Here is a 19,022-nt window from a genome sequence, read left to right on the forward strand (position 1 = left end):
TAGTTTAAATTAATGAAACTCAGTGCTGTTTTCAAATGTGTACTTCTCTGGGATTACCCCAAAATGCTTCATTACAAAACTAAGTTTTACATAATAACATAGAAGATTATTTATAAAGTATTTTGTAAAGCTTGTTAGTGTAAGTCATGAGAAAGGGTTTTCCAGTAAACATGGTGAATCAGTTGTTTAACATATAAAAAGTGGAATCTAGTTTTATTTGATTAATGTAAACCCACATACTTTCCTGTGACCTACAGGTGAGGCTTTTGGTACCGTTTTGTTTGAATCAAAATTAAAACAGCACAGATTTTTATTCTGTCCCTGCTCCCCGTCCCTCCCTCAGAAGATCTAGGCCAATGATTTGAATGTTTTTCATGTTCCTCTGAATAACTATTGACTCGTTTTTATGTTGAAAATTTTCCTGAGATCCCTAAACTTCTGATCATAATCTCCCAACGCCCTGATAATCTCCTGTGAAATGCTATGAATTAATTCATGTGCCAGGTTAATTGTAGTCAGTTTGGTACATCCTCTAGCGCTCTCATCCATTCACTTGGGAAACATCATGGAAAATGCCTTCTGAAATGCTAAATCCTTCTATTCTCAGGTTCATTTGAATTCAGCTGGAGCTGCTGGAAGCCAAGCAACTGTTGAAAATTAAGCAATTAGCCTGCATGTTTACAAAAACAGCATCCACCATTATGGTTTATCTATTATTCTGATATTACTGATCTGAACTGTTTAATGCTTGAAAATTCATTAAGAAAATAAATTATTTTCAAATATAGCAAAATTTATTGACCTTTTCATCTGAGACATTCTGATATGACAGAGACTCAAAAGGAAGATATTGTGGCTTTATATAGCAGAGCCAGCATGATCCATGTTAGTGTGGAAAATTGCTGTCCTCTCTTTTCCTTTTTTTTTTGCCTTTTTGGTTACCAAAACATTATGTGGTTCCTTTGAAAAGGAAGAGTAGTTACTTAATGAACTGTTTTCATATTTCAGAAGGGTAAAGTTCCATGTGAAAAAAAGGAAAATTTTGTATAATTGCAGAATAGAGAAATGTTCATAACATTGTGTGTTGTTCGCTCTTTTGTGAAAGTTACTTTAAAATGAGCTGAGCAAATATCTTGCATCTTTATGTGTTCTGTTCTAAATGAGCCATGCTCAATACAAAAACCTCTACTTTGCAACAGTGCTCTAACATCTAAAATCTTCTGCCGTGATCCTCACAGGGTTTCTTTTACAAAAATACTCAATTTTTCTACAGTCATGTAAATGGCTTATGCAGATTACGAGAGGTGATAAAGCACTGAGTGTAATTTAAAGTGAGCCTTTTTTTGAAAGCTCATCCCTTTATAATCTGAACTTCTATGTCTGCTGTAGTTTAGCCCAGCTCTGCTATTTACTGTATATATTTCCAGAAATGACTGTTTTGCTTTAGAGCTCGATTGTAATTGGATATTCAAAAGCAAGTATGTTGTCTTGAAAATGTTTGTCAGCTATGGAGTATTAAAATCACAGATTTTTGTGGGTTTTGTTTTTTTGTTTTTTTTTTTTTTTTCTCATATAGGCCAAGAACCTAATCACAGGGCTCTTTTAGGTGGGACTGCTGTTGCCCGTTGATTTGATATACTGTGTGGTTTTGAATCTGCATTTTGGACTATTATTAACATTGCTGATGCATATCCAAGACACCACTTACTCCAAATTAACTCCTTAAGACTTACTCCTAGCTAACTTTCAGCATCATTTCAGCTTTTGGATGTGCAGTGTCTGAATGTTGCTGCTTTCAGGGGGACTACTGTTCACAAAGCATGTTAGAGCAGAGGATAAAGCACTTTTAGCTAAAGGAATCTGACTGTAGAACAACCTTACAGAACCACCACCCACTTTCTTTTTTCCTTTGCTGAGCACCTAAAACAGTGACAGTCAGCATGTCAAATATAATAAATGGTCATGGAAGCCAAGTTATGTGTTACTTTGATATCTGTTGTCTTTCCTGCCCAGAAAATACAAGGCAGTTTGGAATTCCTGTTTTGAAGAACACTGGCATAAATTATAATATGACCATTGTTAGAAAATATTGAAAAGTTTTAACATCTTTCAGAAAGAGCATCTTCAGGAAGAAGCAAACACACAATTATAGCCTTATTTATTAATCCATATTGTTACACAGGAGTAATTCTGAGGACATAAATAGAAAGAAATCTTGCATTAGAGATTTAGTTACTGCTGGCAGTTTGGTGGACTGCGGTCACTCACCAGCAGTTACAAAACTGAAGATAGCTGTAAACTCAAGGAATAGTTTTATCCAGAGACAAGATTAAAAGCTTTATGTGAAACATATTTTACATATTTATTTTATTTTATATGTCCATCTATAAACCTTGGTTTAAATGTGATTATGGGATTATAATTTGTTTTTCTGTTTTCCTTTTTCACATGGTTGTTCCTTTTTGTATGTAATTCAGTGAAATAGCCTAGACACCTTTCATCTAACAAAGCAATTTCACATTCTTAAAGTCAGTTGATTTAGTGATTAATATATTTGTTATGCTTGCAGATAACAATGCATTTATACAGTATAAACTAATGACCAATGTACTTGGGAAAGGATACAAATCCTTATGCCATTGTTGTTTCATAGTTTATAAGCAGTGAATTATATGTTAATGGCTTTATTATCAAGGAGAAACATAAAGATTGTAGCATGGGTTAAACAGTGTATGATTTGCCAAAGTAGAAGAGAGTAGCTGAAACTGTGATGAGACCAAGGCGGTGAGTCTTTGACCAAGTTATTTCCAGTTTATGCCTAGCTCTAGCCTTGTGGATGCAATTTTTCCCATTCTCTGTTATTTTGTGTTCAATAGGTAAAAGTTTAACTGAACTTTCATCGAACTTTATTCTCAAATGAGGTGTTCTGAATTAGAAGCTCAGCACAGATTGCCAAGTTTGCAATGACTTGCATGCGATCAGTCAAATTTTCTATCTGTGGTGTTGGTTCCTCATGAGGAACGTTTAAAACATCACCCTGGGGCAGTTAGGTCTTTACCTTAATTGGAAACACTGTATTTCATGTAGTCATAAAATTTCTACATCTTGTAAATAAATAAAAATAAGTAAAGGTAGGAGGAGAGAAATCCCTGCTCTTAAGTAGTGAAAGGATATTGAAGTCATTAAAAATTATTTATACTGTGAATCAGATTCCAAAGTCAGTGAGGCACTTAAAAAATTTAGTTTGAGTTTTCCTGGCATGGTTTCAAGCTGATTTCTTGTTGTGTTTTCCCTCCTAAAGGTGCATTCTCTGTGCTGAACTAAAGAAGCTGCACTAGAATTTTCTATGGATAAATGGAGTCTTTCTGAAGCATAGAGAAATTTCTCTAAGTTGATTTTGTGGTGTAATGTGGCATTCTCCTTTAATTATTTCACAGTGAAAGTTGCTGTCTCGTTTCATCTAGAAACAAACACAGCAACACTATGTTTTGGAGATTAATGATTGATAAGATGTTTTAAAATCACGTAGGTAACTGAGTAGCGTCGTGATAAGTATGCAGCTGTCACAGTTGTTTGAGATAAAACTGGAAGTGCCTTAAACTCTCTAAATACATTTCATGACACCTTTATCTTTAGTGGTTCTACATTAGCAGGGTAAGACGAGATCATAATGCTTTACACTGCTGTGAACTTACTGCTGTCTGTACCTTCCTCAAGGAGGGTTGTAGAGAAGGAGGTGCTGGTCCAGTCTCTGTTGACCAGTGACAGGACACGAGGAAAAGGAATGAGTCTCTGTTAGGGGAAGTTCAGGTTGGACATTAGAAAAAGGCTTTTCACTGATAAGGTGGTCGGTCCCTAGAACAGTATGCCCAGGGAAGTGGTCATGGCACCAAGCCTGTCAGAGTTCATGGAGTATCTGGACATCACTCTTAGGCATGTGGTTTAGTTTTAGGTAGTCCTGTGAGAGGCAGTGAGTTGGGCTCTGATTCTTATGGGTCCCTTCCAACTTCAAATATGCTGTGGTTCTGATTCATTTTATTACTTAGATGTTGCTGTCTTACCAGAAGAAACCGTCAACAAAGTTTCATTAATCAGCTGTTAGCTTGCTGTCAAAAGCAAGACCAAATTAAATTAAATGACAAATGTTTCAAATCAACAACTCTTTTTTTTTTTTTTTTCCTCTTGTAAGTAATGCTGCCTGTCTCAGAGCTGTCATTTGACTATTAGAAACTCTTTAAGACAGGGTGATCAGTTTCTTTTTGACAGACAGCAGCAAAACATGTTGCCACCTAGGAAAGGATAGGAGGCCTTCAATTCCCTGAATGGAGCATGCAAAAATCCCTTGCTGCTTGTCTGCCTAATCACGGAAAAAGCTAAGACTTGTGAGGTACGTCCCTGTAAGCTCCATAGGAGCCTTTTGTTGCAGTTTTGTTTTTTGCTGTAAAGCCATATTCTAATTAAGAAACTAGAGAAAATAAAAGCTAGTTTCGGGGTCCTCATACAAGTCCTCTGAAGTTACTCTGGTCTATCTTCTGTGCTCTGGGCTATAGTAGCAATACTGTGAGTTGTCAAAGTGTTAATTCAGTAATCAGTTTAAACAATAGGCATGCAAGGATATATTTTCAGAAATCAATATTTTCAAAGACAGTCTAAAATTTTTGTAAACAGAATATTATCTGATGGATTGTATGAAAGTTTTTGCAGAAGGAAAAATTAACAATACTTTTTTTCTTCCCCACTTCCAGACAATTGATTTAGAGGGGTTCAAGCTGTTCATGAAGACATTTCTGGAGGCAGAGTTACCAGATGATTTCATTGAGCATCTTTTTACATCATTTAGCAACAAAATCTCTCACTGCAGCCCGTTAATAAAAAACAAACCCCAGCACCTTTCTGGAGGTAAGTCTAAAAAAAAAAAAAAAAATCACACTTATAAAGGCTGAAAGTTTCCTCCTCCTGCTATTTTCCTTTTAGTGGATATACGTATATGGAATTCTAAACTACATGTTGGAGTTTTTTTCTGATTTTTTTTTTTAAATTGGACAAACTAAATCAGGAACAAGAAATAATGTGAAAAGAAATGGAAATTAAATGGGTTTTCCTTTTTAATTCACAATAATGATGCAGCTGAGACACCAAGTGGACAATCTTTATCATGCTAATGCTAATCAGATTGCTATGGTTACATGATCGTGCTGCCTACTCTACTGTATAAACACTGCAAAAACTTCAGACCTTCATGCAATGTGGCTTCTGCTGGTGCACTACGGTTTCTGTGTCCAGACACTGTGGCTTCTCTTAACTAAGTGTGATACTGCTGTTAGTAATCCTACATACTTACCAGCTATAGATATTTTAAATGTCTTACAAGTATTACAAGTATTTCTTTTCCCATTGTAAAGATTTTCTTTAATGCAGTTTGGAATTTTCATGATTTCAGTTGAACATTTTTGTTAAAAGTGATTTTGAGTTCAGAGGACATAACATGCTAAAATACTTACATATAAAATAGTGTTATAAATGATTAACTTCAAAAATTTTATAAAACTTAAAAAAGAAAATTCACACAGGAAATTTAAGGTTACCTCCCTAACTTCAAATCTTTACTAGCACTTTAGTAATTTGGGTGCTCTATCAAGACCCAGTGGCTAAAAGCAGAAGCTAGACTAATTTAATGAAACAAATTGCTTATTTTGAACAGCTGGGATAATCAAGTGCTTAGAGCAAGTTACCAAATGGTTTGATGAGTACTTAATTGGTTTAATTCTTTATATGAAGATTAGGTGTTGTGAAATTGCAACTCATCCAGAAGTGGTAAATTTGGTACAAGTGCTGCTAGCTGAAATGTTCACTTTTCTGGCAGATATCAAGTGCTAGATTTCCATGGATGCCTCAGTGTACAATATTACAAGCTTTTAGATATCACCTGTTGAGTCTGGCCTGTTTTTTCTTACTATTCTAGATGTGAAATAACAACACTTCTTAGTTTTATATTTCCTGGCAAGAAATGCCAAGCAAACAAGCATATGTTTATAAAAAATAGTAATGAACTGTAAGTAGACTTAACTGAAGAAACTTTTCTGCTAGCAAAACTGGCTACCACATGGAGGATACGATTTTTCATACACTTCTTTTCATCTGAATTGAATTATTCAGTTTCTTAATTTTTTTTTTATCCTTTCTAATCAGAACCGCAATTAGATACATCTCTTTCCAGAACTATCTGTTGTGTAGACAGTATATTTTGGCTTCTTCGGCTTTTGTTGTTAGTTATCTAGACTGGTTCCATGTGCAGGCTTCCTAGGCTTAGTAGACTGGAGTAACCAGTTGTGTCAGTATTCAAAGCTTTCTGTTGCTAATTACAGCTCACAGGTTTGCTCAAGTCATTTAGACCAGTGATTCAGTCCCTTGCCCTTAAAGATACTTCAGAAAATATTCTCTAAGGGCGTGTCTAAATGTATTATTCATGTTATGCTGCAGGGTATATTTTGCATTTTTTCAACGCTGAATATAGATTCTGTCGCCTATAAAATCTCAACACCAAAATTTCATTGCCACTTTCATTACTTTTAATTTTTCATTGAAGTTTTCATTGTGTTTTCATCAATGAGTGGCATTAGCATTAAACATGGTCTGTACCAGGTATCAAAATTTGTAATTATTTGCACATAACACTTTGCCTGATGACTGTAATAGCAGCAGCCATTTAGTGATGCATGTTTATTTGTTACGCTGTGTTTTTACATATGTTGTCTGACTACGATTATCAAAAAATATTTATATGGTTTTGACTTTTCATATCTAGAGATGATAGCTGGTTTTAGGTCATTGCCGCATTTACAGCTAAATTCTGCCCAGTATAAGCTGCAATCAGCTTTCGTGGTCCAGTCTTTTTCAATATATTCATCATTGACCCGAGTGGAGGGACAGAGTGTACTCTCAATAGGTTTGCTAATGATACGGAGTGGCTGACACACCACAAGGCTGTGCTGCCATTCAGCAAGACCTGGACAGAGTAGAGAATGTAAAACCCAAAACACACCAACAAACAAACCAAAACAGTAAGAACAACAGTTGTTATTATTCTTGCTGTATAATCTGTATGCTGAGATTCTTATTCTAATGCTAGCTTTTCTCCTTCACTCTTTCCAGTTTTTAGTTAAATTTCATTGTTTTCTTTTAGTAAGAACTTCAGATATAATGTAGCTGAGACCAGATTGGTAGTCTTCCTTGTGTATTTAGGGTAATATGAGAAGGTGTCTTTAATAAATTGTTATATCCAAAGCATGTTCAGAGAGACAATTCAGTTCCTCATAGAAGAGTTATTTGTGCTTGAAAATATACTGTTCATGTAATAACTCCATTGCATTAGGTTTAAACTACATGTTGCATCTTTGTATTTGTTAGCATTTAAAGGGAAAATGTGTGCATTGGTACATTTCAATGTACAAATGAAAATTATGGAAACCTTTTGTTTAGGATATCTAGTAGTTCTTAAATGTTACCAGTAGTGGAAAAAAATGACCATCCTGGGAAATAAATTTGTCAGAAACTTTTGACATTCTTCTGCAAAATGGAAAGGCACACAAGAGCTAGAGAGCATCACAAGGACAGTAAGAGGGTTCATAAATCTGTGTTATGTGTCTATTTTTTACTTAGTGTCTACGGTCGACTGATGTCTGTTTATAAATTGTATTTTCAGTTAAGGTGTCTGAAGAGAGATGGAAACAGATGCCAGGTAAGCAGCAGCATTGTAAGTCATCTGTAGCCACCCCCCTCCCACTCCTGGTTAAGAAGTAATACTTTAACCTGTACCTTGCAGCTGATGATAAGCTGAAAGACACCTTGAAGTTTGTGTGCCTTACCACTTGGATTTCAGGACTATACATTTCTTGAGATCAGCAAGCCCAAGATTTATAATGCTTAAGATTCTTGGAAGGCTGAAATGTGAACCTTTTTTGTAATTGTGTGTTTAAACCTAACATCTTAATTAAATAACATTTTATAATGTCCTAATTTTAAGGGCACTTAACTGACACACAAGGTCATTGAGAATATTGCCCTATAAAATCTTTTTTTAATTTAAATATTTCCATTCGGTGTTTTAATGTCTGCCTGAAACCATGAATATGAACTTGATCCAGAGATCTGTTTTCTGCATGCCAATTTGCTTGTATAGCCTGAATATTATTTTTTTTTTTTTTACGATACCTCAGTAGCCTTTGAAAATCTCTTCAGATTGTGATGAAGTTTTTTTCAAGATAAAAGTAAGGGGGGGGAAGATGAACCCACAAGAACTCTGTTTCCATTTGCTACAGTAATTATCTTTTCCAGGAAAAATGGAAGAGAGAAATTATCTATGCAGGTTATGTGTGTAATGAATAAGCTGTTCTGAATTACAGAAAATATTTAAGAAGAGTAAATCCTTTTGTAAAATTTCATCTTTAACATCGTTACAGTCAGTGAGAAATGTAACAAATGGTGTAAGGAAGTTTTCATTACTGCTTTCTCTGTTTTCTGTTCTTTCCCTTTTTTTCCTTTATCTGTTTGTCCTGCAGATTCTGGTAATAATAGCAGACCTGATCATATTAATGTTTTCTTAAAAGAAAAAGTTTGGCAATGTTGAAACTTGGAATACAAGTTGTATGTTGGAACTGCTCTTGTTCCCCATGTTTGAGCAATTAATAAAATTCTGTTTGTTTTCATAGTATTCTGTGGAAGGGATTTCCATATTTTAAATATGTGTTGGTCTCACATGTGGCTGTGGTTTTGGGAGGACTACAGATTGGGTGTTATCAGAGTTTTGTTTGACACTAAAACCATCTCCAGTTAGTGTAGCTGATGTCAGTCCAGAATTTTGATGAGCTTCTACAAGCACAGGGAAGTGGATGCAGCATTGGGCGGGATTGTTTTAATACTTAAATTAATGTGTAATGTAGTAGAATAAATATTCACCAAAATTTTTTGTAGTCAAGTGACATCAGATCAACAAAAATGAAACCAAGGGTTATGCCTTTTCCCTAACTGTTTTTTTAATAGTTTGGATTTACATGTAATATTTTAAAACCTCACTCTGATTTTAATTCTGCTTTTGCTGGATAAACTATGAACATGAATTGTTTAAAACTTTACATTTATATTTAAATTAAGAAGTCATCTGAGATTCACATAAAATGAAGATGCATGTATGCAAGAGTTATCTTTTAATTTTCTGCTTGTATAATATGCTAAGACTAATAAAGGCTATGTCTAATTTGCAGGTCTGAGACTTAACAAAGGTACCTCTACATCCCGACCACCTACTCCTGCCAACTTACATTTACCAGACATGATCCAGCTGAAAGATATTGTTTGCTATTTGTCACTGCTAGAAAGAGGAAGACCTGAAGATAAGCTAGAATGTATGTTCTTTTTTAGTAGTTAATTTAATGTATTTATTTCAATAAGTCATAAAAAAATGAAGTTCCTAAATTTTATGAATTTAAGTCTCAGTTTTGGGTAGCTGCATTATAAAAATATGGTTCTAGGTGACTTATTACAGAAATGATCTTTTATTCTTGCTAATAGTATTAATTTGATGGGATTTTAATTGAATTCTAAATTAGTAGCAGTGGAGTGAGAAAAGAAAGGATGGCTTATACCAGAGTTGCCAAAATTAATATTAATACTAATCTTAAAGCTTTTTTTTTTTTTTTGGTTCTTTTTGAGACAAAATGGAAACACTCTGAATCATAGCTTAATTCATGAGAAGCAGAACATGGAAGTGGTGCTTTCAAATAAAATCTGTTTTTTTAAGATAAAATACTCTTCAAGTAAATAGTGTTCATGTTTTGGATCTGTATGATTGGTGTTTTTTCATAGATTTATAAATATTCCAGAAAATAAGTGGATTCTCTAACCTATTAGCAGTGTGTTTCCAGAGGTCTTAAGAACTGTGCACCTCACCAATTTGACATGCTCAGTGCATCTATTAATATACTGTATAAGGCCTGAATATAAAGAATATCCTTAACTTTCCTAGGAGAGATGTATTGAAGAATTTAAATTCTCTTTTTGAGGTCATATTGCAGATAGCTCCAGATGTATCTATATATTGTTAAGTAACTTCATGCTCTGTGGTTCTACCTATAGACTTGATCCACAGAAACCACTTTCTGCTCTCCACGTTGTTTTCATGCATACGAAGCTTTGCTTGATGGTGTCCACACTGTGATTCCTGAACATGAAAGAAAGGCCACTTAAAAATAAGCAAGATTCCTAAGAACTGAATGCTGGCGTCTCCTAGCTCAAAATTTGTTCCTTTAATGACCCCAACAGCAGAAATTATTTTAGCTTGCAATTACATGATGCTTTATGAGCACAACCTCGTCCTCAAATTTTATGTAATTTTTATCGGTATAAGCATGGATCCCAGACATGTCTCTTGTGAAACTGTTCAGAGAAATGCCAGGAGGCAGCAGGAAGGGCATTAGACATTAGGTGTGGAAGAAGCATACGACCTCCATAGCTACCATATCTTTAGAAACGTAATATGCTTGCAGGTGCTCAAACTTTGCTCCACACTTATGAAGAGACACTCCAACTATTACGAGCTCTGGGGTGGATTTTTGGAGCCATTTTCCCGTATCAAGAAAGTCTCCACGTTATTCCATTTCTGTTCTTTCCATAGCCATGGAAGCTTCAAGAATACCACACTGTTCTTTTGTATTTTTTGCAGCAGTATGATTAGTTATAGTCTGTGTTCTTGCGATGCTGTGCAGCTTTTGGACACTTGGGCTGCTGTGGAGAGTGACAAGCCTTACAAAGTACAGGCCCCGATGAAAATAGCAAGTGCATTCAGCCCTTGTTTGTGCCTGCGTTTTTGAGAAAGAATTCCCTAATTTCTTCTCCAAAGAAAATTATTTTGGGAATTTATGGGGTGCCACCCTTTGTCATAGCCAAGATTAGAAATCCAGAGGTTGCAGGCGAAAAGTATAGTGATTCAGGGATTCATCCCTATGGAAACTGAATATTTAATGGTACCTTTGACGGATAACATTAGCTGCCATACTCTGAGCAGCTTTGGTAGAAGGTGTAGTAGCAGGGACACCGGTCTCTTTACACTGAAATGTTTCTGCTATGTAGTTCACAGGCAAATAAAGATATTTTTACATGTTTTCTTAGTCTGTGACTAATGAATAACAAACCTTTGTAGCTTGAAACAATGTACTATAGTAAGTATCTTCAGTCTGACATTACAGATCTTAAGAGCAGTGTGATGTAGTGGCAAAAATTGCTGAAGTGGTAGAGGAGTATAGTACTTAGCTCTTTCCCCCACAGTTAGGTGAACGACTTTGGAATAAGATGGGGGATTTAAGGGAAGCAAAGCAATCCATGTAACAGTTAAGTATGTTTTGCTGTAAGTAAAAAAAAAAAGATAAAATTCTTTTTGAATTTTACTTTCTAATTGCTAAGAAGAATTTGGTCTCACTTCTCATTATATTGTTTCCCGTGTTAAGCTTTGCTCACAGAATTTATTGGACTGTAACAGCATTTGCTTTGGTTCCAATGTGAGGGGATTGTTCACTGTCGAATAGGTCATATGTTATGCTTCTGAAGGCATCTGATAAGACAGTTTGTAAGCAGATTGCTTGATTTTTGCTATCAGTCAGGGCATTGTAGTGTCCTGGAACCATCTGTACACAGGCTTTCTTCTTACTCCTCAGAAATTAGATCCAGGGGGAAATAATGAGCACTTTCGAAAGGGACTGGTGTTTAGATTTCAGAGGTCTGACAAACCGTCCCAGAAGATAGGGACAGAGAGTCAGGCATTCATAGGCTTCTGGTTTTCATCTTTAGCCTTTTAACAGTATTCCTTCCAAAGCCTCAGGCTTCTTTCTGCTCTGCAATCTGATTCAGTATGTGATCAGCTGAGTAAGCTGCTCTGAAATGCCTTGGTAATAGTGGACATACTCGCTCTTGTGGCTGGAATTAAGTAATGAAACAAACTTGAAAGTATATGTTCTTTCTTGATATTGTAAAATGTGGCTATTCTTGTTGGATAGCTCCCTGAAATGTTGGAAATACATGTTCAAATTGATAAAGCATGTCTGGTCCTTTGAGGAGTCACGCTAGCGGTCTCGGAGAAATAATTACTGTTGCATTAGGCTGATTGCATACTTCAGATAAAAATCCTCAGTTTCATTTAGTTGGTCAGAAGGCATTTTTAATGCAGCATCACTGGTAAATAGTAATACCAGCAAATAAGGGAGTAGCACTGTAACTTCAGCAGGCTTATCAAGATTGGCCTGACCAACTGTGTGTTTTACTATGGTGAGATGACAGAGAAGAGACTTGGGTGGTACTCACCATGAATATAGATCATCTCTAGGAAAAGCCAGAATTAAGTTCACCAACCGAATTAGCTGTTGGAGAGAGATGATGGGAAAAAGGTGCAATTGCACTGTCCTGCTAGTGTCTCATTGGAGGTCTTGTGGCAGGGTAGTTGCTGAGTGAACCTCTCACGTAACATGCAGTGTTTGGTGGTTCTGCAGTTAGGGTGATCTTTGAAGAAAGTGTTAATGTTTGTCCTGCCTCTGTAATTCAGGTTTGGTTGATTTGGGTTTTATTTTGGGTTTGTTTCTTTTATGAAATAATGTTATTAAATATTAATATTATTTCCTTCTCTTGTTGTTTCCTTTTCAGTTATGTTTCGTTTGTATGATACAGATGGGAATGGATACCTGGATAGTTCGGTAATGTTATTTATGTATTTTAATGCATTATAAGAGTATGTCATAATGGCATACCTATACAAGACTTCATTAATCTGAATGAAGTTTATATTTATCCTGAATTAATAGAAGCAGTATAAACTATAGTCTATAAAAAAGTCACCCATTTTGAAAGTAACTCTTTAGTTTTCTTTTCCATTAGGATGCTGCTTCTACAACTGTGTTAAGTTTTTTCAAATGCTGGCACTGCTGGGCTATTCTGTTGTCTTTGATTTTTAATCATGTTACTGTAGGGGGCGCATTCATATGATTCCTAGAATTCTAGTGTACTGTTGGGAGCTGTGCATGAAAGCACCATTTGTAAAGACTTCATGAAAAGGGGAAATTGTGAGAGTCACACAGTGGATGTATGTAGAGAAATGTCAGAACTTTCATGTCACTGTTAAGAACAGAGGAACAATAATAAAGACAACGTTTTGAGGAGTAGCCTAACCAAATATTTGAAGGAAAATCAGAGGTTTGTTAATCCAGGCTGCATCGAAAGAAGCGTGACCAGCATGTCAGGGGAGGTGATACAAAATATTCATTAAATAACTAGTGCATAATAAATACACTTAAGAATTCAGAATGGTTCTAGATAATTATGAGCATGTTTGCAAAAATATTTATATGTATGAATATGAAAATATTTGAATATGGAAAAGCACTAGTGATACAGAATCACAGAATCTGGCACAGCTTCTTGCCACTTCCCCTTGTCCTATCACCTGTCACCTGGCTGAAGTGACCGTCACCCACCTCTGTACAACCTCCTGTCAGGTAGTTGTAGGCAGTGATAAGGTCTCCCTTCAGCCTCCTCTTCTCCAGACTAAACACCCTGAAGAAGAGGAGATCGTGATCACTAGTTCTATAAAAGAAAATACAACACTGTAACAGTAAGAAAATATCTCTGTATTAGTTTATCTCCTTTACTTTATGCTTTCTTTCAATTATAAAGTTGTGAATTTGGACAATTGCTGTCCAAAAAGTAGTTTGTTAGAGGGCTGGAATGTAAAGGACCGTACGTCATTATGTCACAGGGTGGACTTCAGATCATGATACCAATACTTGAATGATCAACTAGGATGGAATTTATTGCTACTTTCAACCCAGGCGCTGTCTCTTGGTTGTAGGGCTGCATTTCACCTCTTTGCTTTGCGGTACATGCCTGATGTTTTGCTTGTAAAGCATATTCACATAACAGAGGACAGCTTCCAGTGTAAAGGGCATTTCTTTAGGAACATTGATGAAACAGTGTCACTGAATGCGATATGTTTGAATTTTATAAATTGCTTTCAGTAGCATTTGTCTTCATAAAACTATGTGAAATGTTGTAATTCTTTTTATTTCATCTGTAGGAGCTGGAAAATATCATAGCTCAAATGATGCATGTTGCAGAATACCTTGAATGGGATGTTACTGAACTGAGTCCAGTAAGCTCCATTTTTATTACAAGTTGTTAAGGGTTCTAGAGATGGCATTTAATCATTTAGTGATACTTCATGTCAACAGTTGATTCAATATATTAGTAAGATAGAAATAATAATGGTCTGTGCCCCACTATGAAATTTTCAGTTAGCACTTAATAATCTTTTTTTTTATTGAATCTTGCTACAGTTTAAAGCTTTTCTTCAATGCATGGTAGTAATTAGCATTTATAATACAACTGTTTGTCTCTGAAAATTTCTTAAAAATAACTACCTCTTATTTATATTGCCCATAGTAAGTACACAAGGGGGCACAGACTGGTTTGGGAACTTCAGGTGACAAAAAAATGTAAATAGGAATATGACACTTCATTTTTTGAACTGTCACTGCTCATTTTACTGCAGGTGCCGTGTAAATAATAATTTCCTTATTTTTTGCATGTGGATGAGGGATTTGTTGATCTGCACATGTTCTAACAAGAAGTTGCTATATTGGAAAGTGGAATTCATGAGATTTTTTCATTGAATTGTGTAGATCCTTCATGAAATGATGGAAGAAATTGACTATGATCACGATGGCACTGTTTCTCTAGAAGAGTGGATTCAAGGAGGAATGACAACAATCCCGCTTTTGGTCCTCCTTGGGTTAGAGAATGTAAGTTTTAATATAAGAATGTCATATTTCTGCTTGCATGTCAGCTGTGGCCCTCAGGCTGGTTTCTCTGTGGCCTGTCTGAAAAATGTCATTTATTTTCTTTATTATGACTGAATCACATGCAAAGAACAGAAGTGTGTCTTCAAAGTTAGTGGTACATAAGCATGTTTGAAGCAACACCAAATAAACCAGTTCTAGAACTGGTTGGTCTATTTGTCCTGTTAACAGTATATTGTATTTCTCACTGCAGCAGTATCTGTTAAGAATGTTTTACTACCCATGTCTATGTTACAACTGGCTTGGAGCAGTCTCTGTGCTTCTCAGCATGGTGCTGTGTTGAGAAGCCTAACCATACTGAGTGACAGAACAATCTAGGTTGGAAGGAACTTCTGGATATCACAGAGTCACAGAATGATGGGACCTCTGGAGATCATCTAGTGCAAACCCCCTGCCAGAGCAAGATCACATAGCTCAGGTTGAACAGGAATGCATCCAGGCAGGTTTTGAATATTTCCAGAGATGGAGACTCCACAGTCTCTCTGCACAGTCTATTCCAGTGCTCTGTCACCCTCACAGTAAAGAAGTTCCTCCTCACATTTAGGTGGGATTTCCTGTATTCAAGTTTATGCCAGTTGCCTCTTACCCTGTCTTTGGGTGCCACTGAAAAAGGCTGACCATCCTCCTGACACTCACTCCTCAAGTATTTATAAGTATTGATGAGATTCCCCCTCAATCTTCTCTAGGCTAAAATATCACTCATCCTGTCTTTGTAAGAGTGATGTACCCTCTCTCTAGTAGCTCCCTATACTTCTTGAACCAGGGAACCCAGAACTGGACACAGTATTCCACATCAGTGCAGAGAGAGGGAAGATAACCTCCCTCGGACTACTGGCCACACATGATACACCCCAGGATGCCATTGGATTCCTTGGCTATGAGCACGCGTTGCTGGCTCATGGTTAACCTGTTGTCCACCATGACTCCAAGGTCCTTTTTCACAGGGCTGCTTTCCAGCAGGTCAGCCCCTAACCTGCACTGGTGCATGGGATTATTCCTCCCTAGGTGCTGGACCCTATAGTTGCCCTTGTTGAATTTAGTAAGATTAGTCTCTTCTGAACTCTCCAGCCCGTTTAGATCTCGCTGGATGACAGTTCAGCATTCCAGCGTGTCGGCCACCTCTCCTAGTTTTGTATCATCAGCATACTTGCTGAGTGTACACTGTGTCCCTTCATCCAAGTTGTTGATGAATATATTGAACAGGGCTGGACTCAGGACCCCTGAAGAACACCACTTGTTACAGGCCTTCAGGTAGACTCCATGCCACTGATCACACTGATCATCTGATCCAGCCTTGCATTAAGGGCAGGGCCACAGATTGAGTTATTCAGGGACCTGTCATTCCCAGTCCTGAACAATTCCAGTGAGATGGATTCTGAGTTGTGTGGGCAGCCTCTCTCAGTGTAAATTGTTCTCATGGGAAGGAACTTTTCTTATGAGCAGATGGAATTTCTTCTACAATCGCTGCCCGTTGGCTCTTGTCCTGTCATGATACATCCCTGTGAAGATTCTTCTTCCACTTCTGTAACTATCTTAATAAACTCTACTAAGTAGCAAAATCAAAGAGAACATTTACACCAAAGGATGGAGTGTTATGAAAGAAGAGCTTATGTTCTGTACATTTACAACTTTGCATTAAAGATAGGACAGAGATAGTATGATCGATTTTATACCAGTTCAACATAGCTGTTTTAAGACTGGCATGTTGCCAGTGCCACCTGCTGTCCAGTGTCTGAGCTGATTTTGAATACACATAGCATACGTTTCAAATGCTTCTCTGTTATTTGAGAGAAATATTTTTTTCCTGAACTCTTTTTCAGATATTGAGTTGAAATAAAACTTGCCTTCTGCCTACTGCTACAGCCTGAACTAAACCTAGACTGCTGTAGCTGCTCTGTGGCATCTTATTTGTACAGCGTGTGGCCAGATTGAGACTTTCTATAGAGAAGTATGCCCCAAGACAGTGTGTTAATCAGAAGATCTAAAATCTTGCAAAATCTTGTTAGACAAATTACTAGCTAAATATCTGAACTGAGGATACCTTTCATTAAATTTGGATCAGTAATACCGATTCCTAATACTGTATGTGCTATTGAGTAACAAAAATGTTGCATTACTTCCTTGTCATAAAACAACAAATCTTTCTTGGGCTGAATTTCATTTTTTGCACAGAATTACTCTAAACAAAAGGGAGCAAAGGCTCTCAAGCCTGGTAGTTACTGTCGGTACAGACTTCTTTTTTGTGACAGGTAGTGTAGATGCTCTGCAAATACTTTTCAGTGTCTACATTTCATTCTTTCAAAAGTTAAAGCTCCTTAAATTGTCTGATAAATTAATGCAGATCCTTCTTTAGAGGTTTATTTTCATATCGAAGCAAAAGCTATTAGAAAGAAGCAGAAGGTATTAGAAAGAGGCTATTTAAATATGTCTTATCAGACATTTTATCCTTTTGCTAGTTTTATTAGTTATTAAATAATTTATCTTGCTGTGCATAGCTTCACTATGGAAATAATAAAATTATGTGAACAGTGATCAAAGTTCTGTAGCCTGCTATCAGCATGGGTCGGTGTTTCTATTCCCTGTCCTTTATGTATTGAAGAGACATAAATGTACAGTTGTGAAAAAATATGATAATGTTATGCAAATGATCTTTTTGATCAATAGGCATAGTTTTATTAATCAAAAGTTGGAGAAAAATGGATGGGGTGGCTTTTAATGCTTTTTTAATATTTTACTTTACTGTGAATGAAGTCTATTACCTACAGAACTGTACAAGTTGAATTGCTAGTCATTTGTTAATGATTTACTAGGAAATGATGCCAGCCTCTAAAGGGCTCCCATTTTTCTTTTCATGTTTAAAAGTGCTCTTGATTTCTTAAACCATTTGCATAATATGTAGAGAAAAGCCAGATTTTTTAAATTTTCATGAAATCAGGAAAACAAGTTGCTGTTTCTGTATGTATACTGTTCTAAATTATCATATCTAAGTGTACTTTAGGAAACTGAAAATTAAAATCAAGAAAGTTAAAACTCTATTCCCATCCATCGTTATATGCATATAATGCATTACTCGAGCTTTTATTCCCATGCTTCATTTTCATTAGTGGAAGGATGTTACTTTTTTTTCTTTCATGCTATTGTTAGTTTTTGCAGACCTGTTTCCCAGAACTGGTTTTTTTTTGGGGCTGGTTTTCTCTGTCTTTTTAGTTACAATAGTGAGAAATACGGTAAAAGTCTTTTGGATTCAGTAATCAGATAATAAAGTTCTGATATCTTAATGTTTTCTGACGTCTGATTAGTATCTTAACATAAAGGGCATTATCTACTGACTTATGCTGCTTAGGCATGTCCAGGTATTCTTCACATGTTGAAAATAATAAACAAAAAAAACCCAACAAAAAAACCCCAACCAAACAATTGTTTCACCTATGCTTTGGCTTTAGGCTGGACTTGGACACTGATGAAATTTCTAGTCCAGGAGACTAGATTCAGAGCTGTCCAGTATAATATTGATAAAGAATTGTCACTGCAATTTATTTTTAAAACATTATGAAACCAGTCATGTTTTTAATTTGTTTTGGGTTAAGGGTCTGTTAACTTCCTGTAATATACTTAACTGTAGTATAGAGCTTGTACAAACTATGCAAGATTCTCAGCTGGTGAAATTTTGTTATGCTATTATCAGTGAAGCTATGATAATTAATTTCATCTTAAGATTTGTCTAATACCTTCAGAATTCAGCTGCATTGTTTGTACTTAATTTTCAGTTTCCTTTAGGAGCTGTATAAAAAGGTCAGATACCGTGTAAAAGTTTTATATTACATTTAAAACCTTTCAATCAGTGTTTATTACATACTATAAGTTTTACTTACAATAAAAAAAAAATCAAAGACGCATTTAAATGAATTATGGAAATACAAAAAAAAGAAACCCAAAAAACAAGTTAGTGGTTATTAAGAACAGGGTTGAGATAGACTGATCACTCACAGATTTATGGTCTTTGCCCTCTGACTTAATCAGTATTCCCTTTCTGAAAAAGTAGTATTAGGTTGTTATTACAAATACTAGCCAGCCAGCTATTGCCAAGTAAGAAGCAGCCTGACTTTACTTCTGATCTCTCTCTGGTCTCTT

General features: G+C 36.0%; 1 protein-coding gene across 4 annotated transcripts in view; it reads left to right on the plus strand.

Moving 5' to 3' along the window:
• DGKB (diacylglycerol kinase beta) overlaps positions 1 to 19,022 on the plus strand; it is a gene marked incomplete at both ends in the record, with an annotated part of 316,588 nt that overhangs the window by 47,782 nt on the left and 249,784 nt on the right. For all 4 annotated transcript variants that reach the window (XM_084260022.1, XM_084260024.1, XM_084260023.1 and 1 more), the window contains 5 exons: positions 4,746 to 4,899; positions 9,261 to 9,401; positions 12,685 to 12,734; positions 14,111 to 14,185; positions 14,715 to 14,834. In XM_084260022.1, the coding sequence (XP_084116148.1) occupies positions 4,746 to 4,899; positions 9,261 to 9,401; positions 12,685 to 12,734; positions 14,111 to 14,185; positions 14,715 to 14,834 (540 nt within the window). The remainder of the gene's footprint in view (positions 1 to 4,745; positions 4,900 to 9,260; positions 9,402 to 12,684; positions 12,735 to 14,110; positions 14,186 to 14,714; positions 14,835 to 19,022) is intronic.

Source organism: Gallinula chloropus (assembly GCF_964237585.1).
Source record: "Gallinula chloropus genome assembly, chromosome: 2".
Classification (NCBI taxonomy): domain Eukaryota; kingdom Metazoa; phylum Chordata; class Aves; order Gruiformes; family Rallidae; genus Gallinula; species Gallinula chloropus.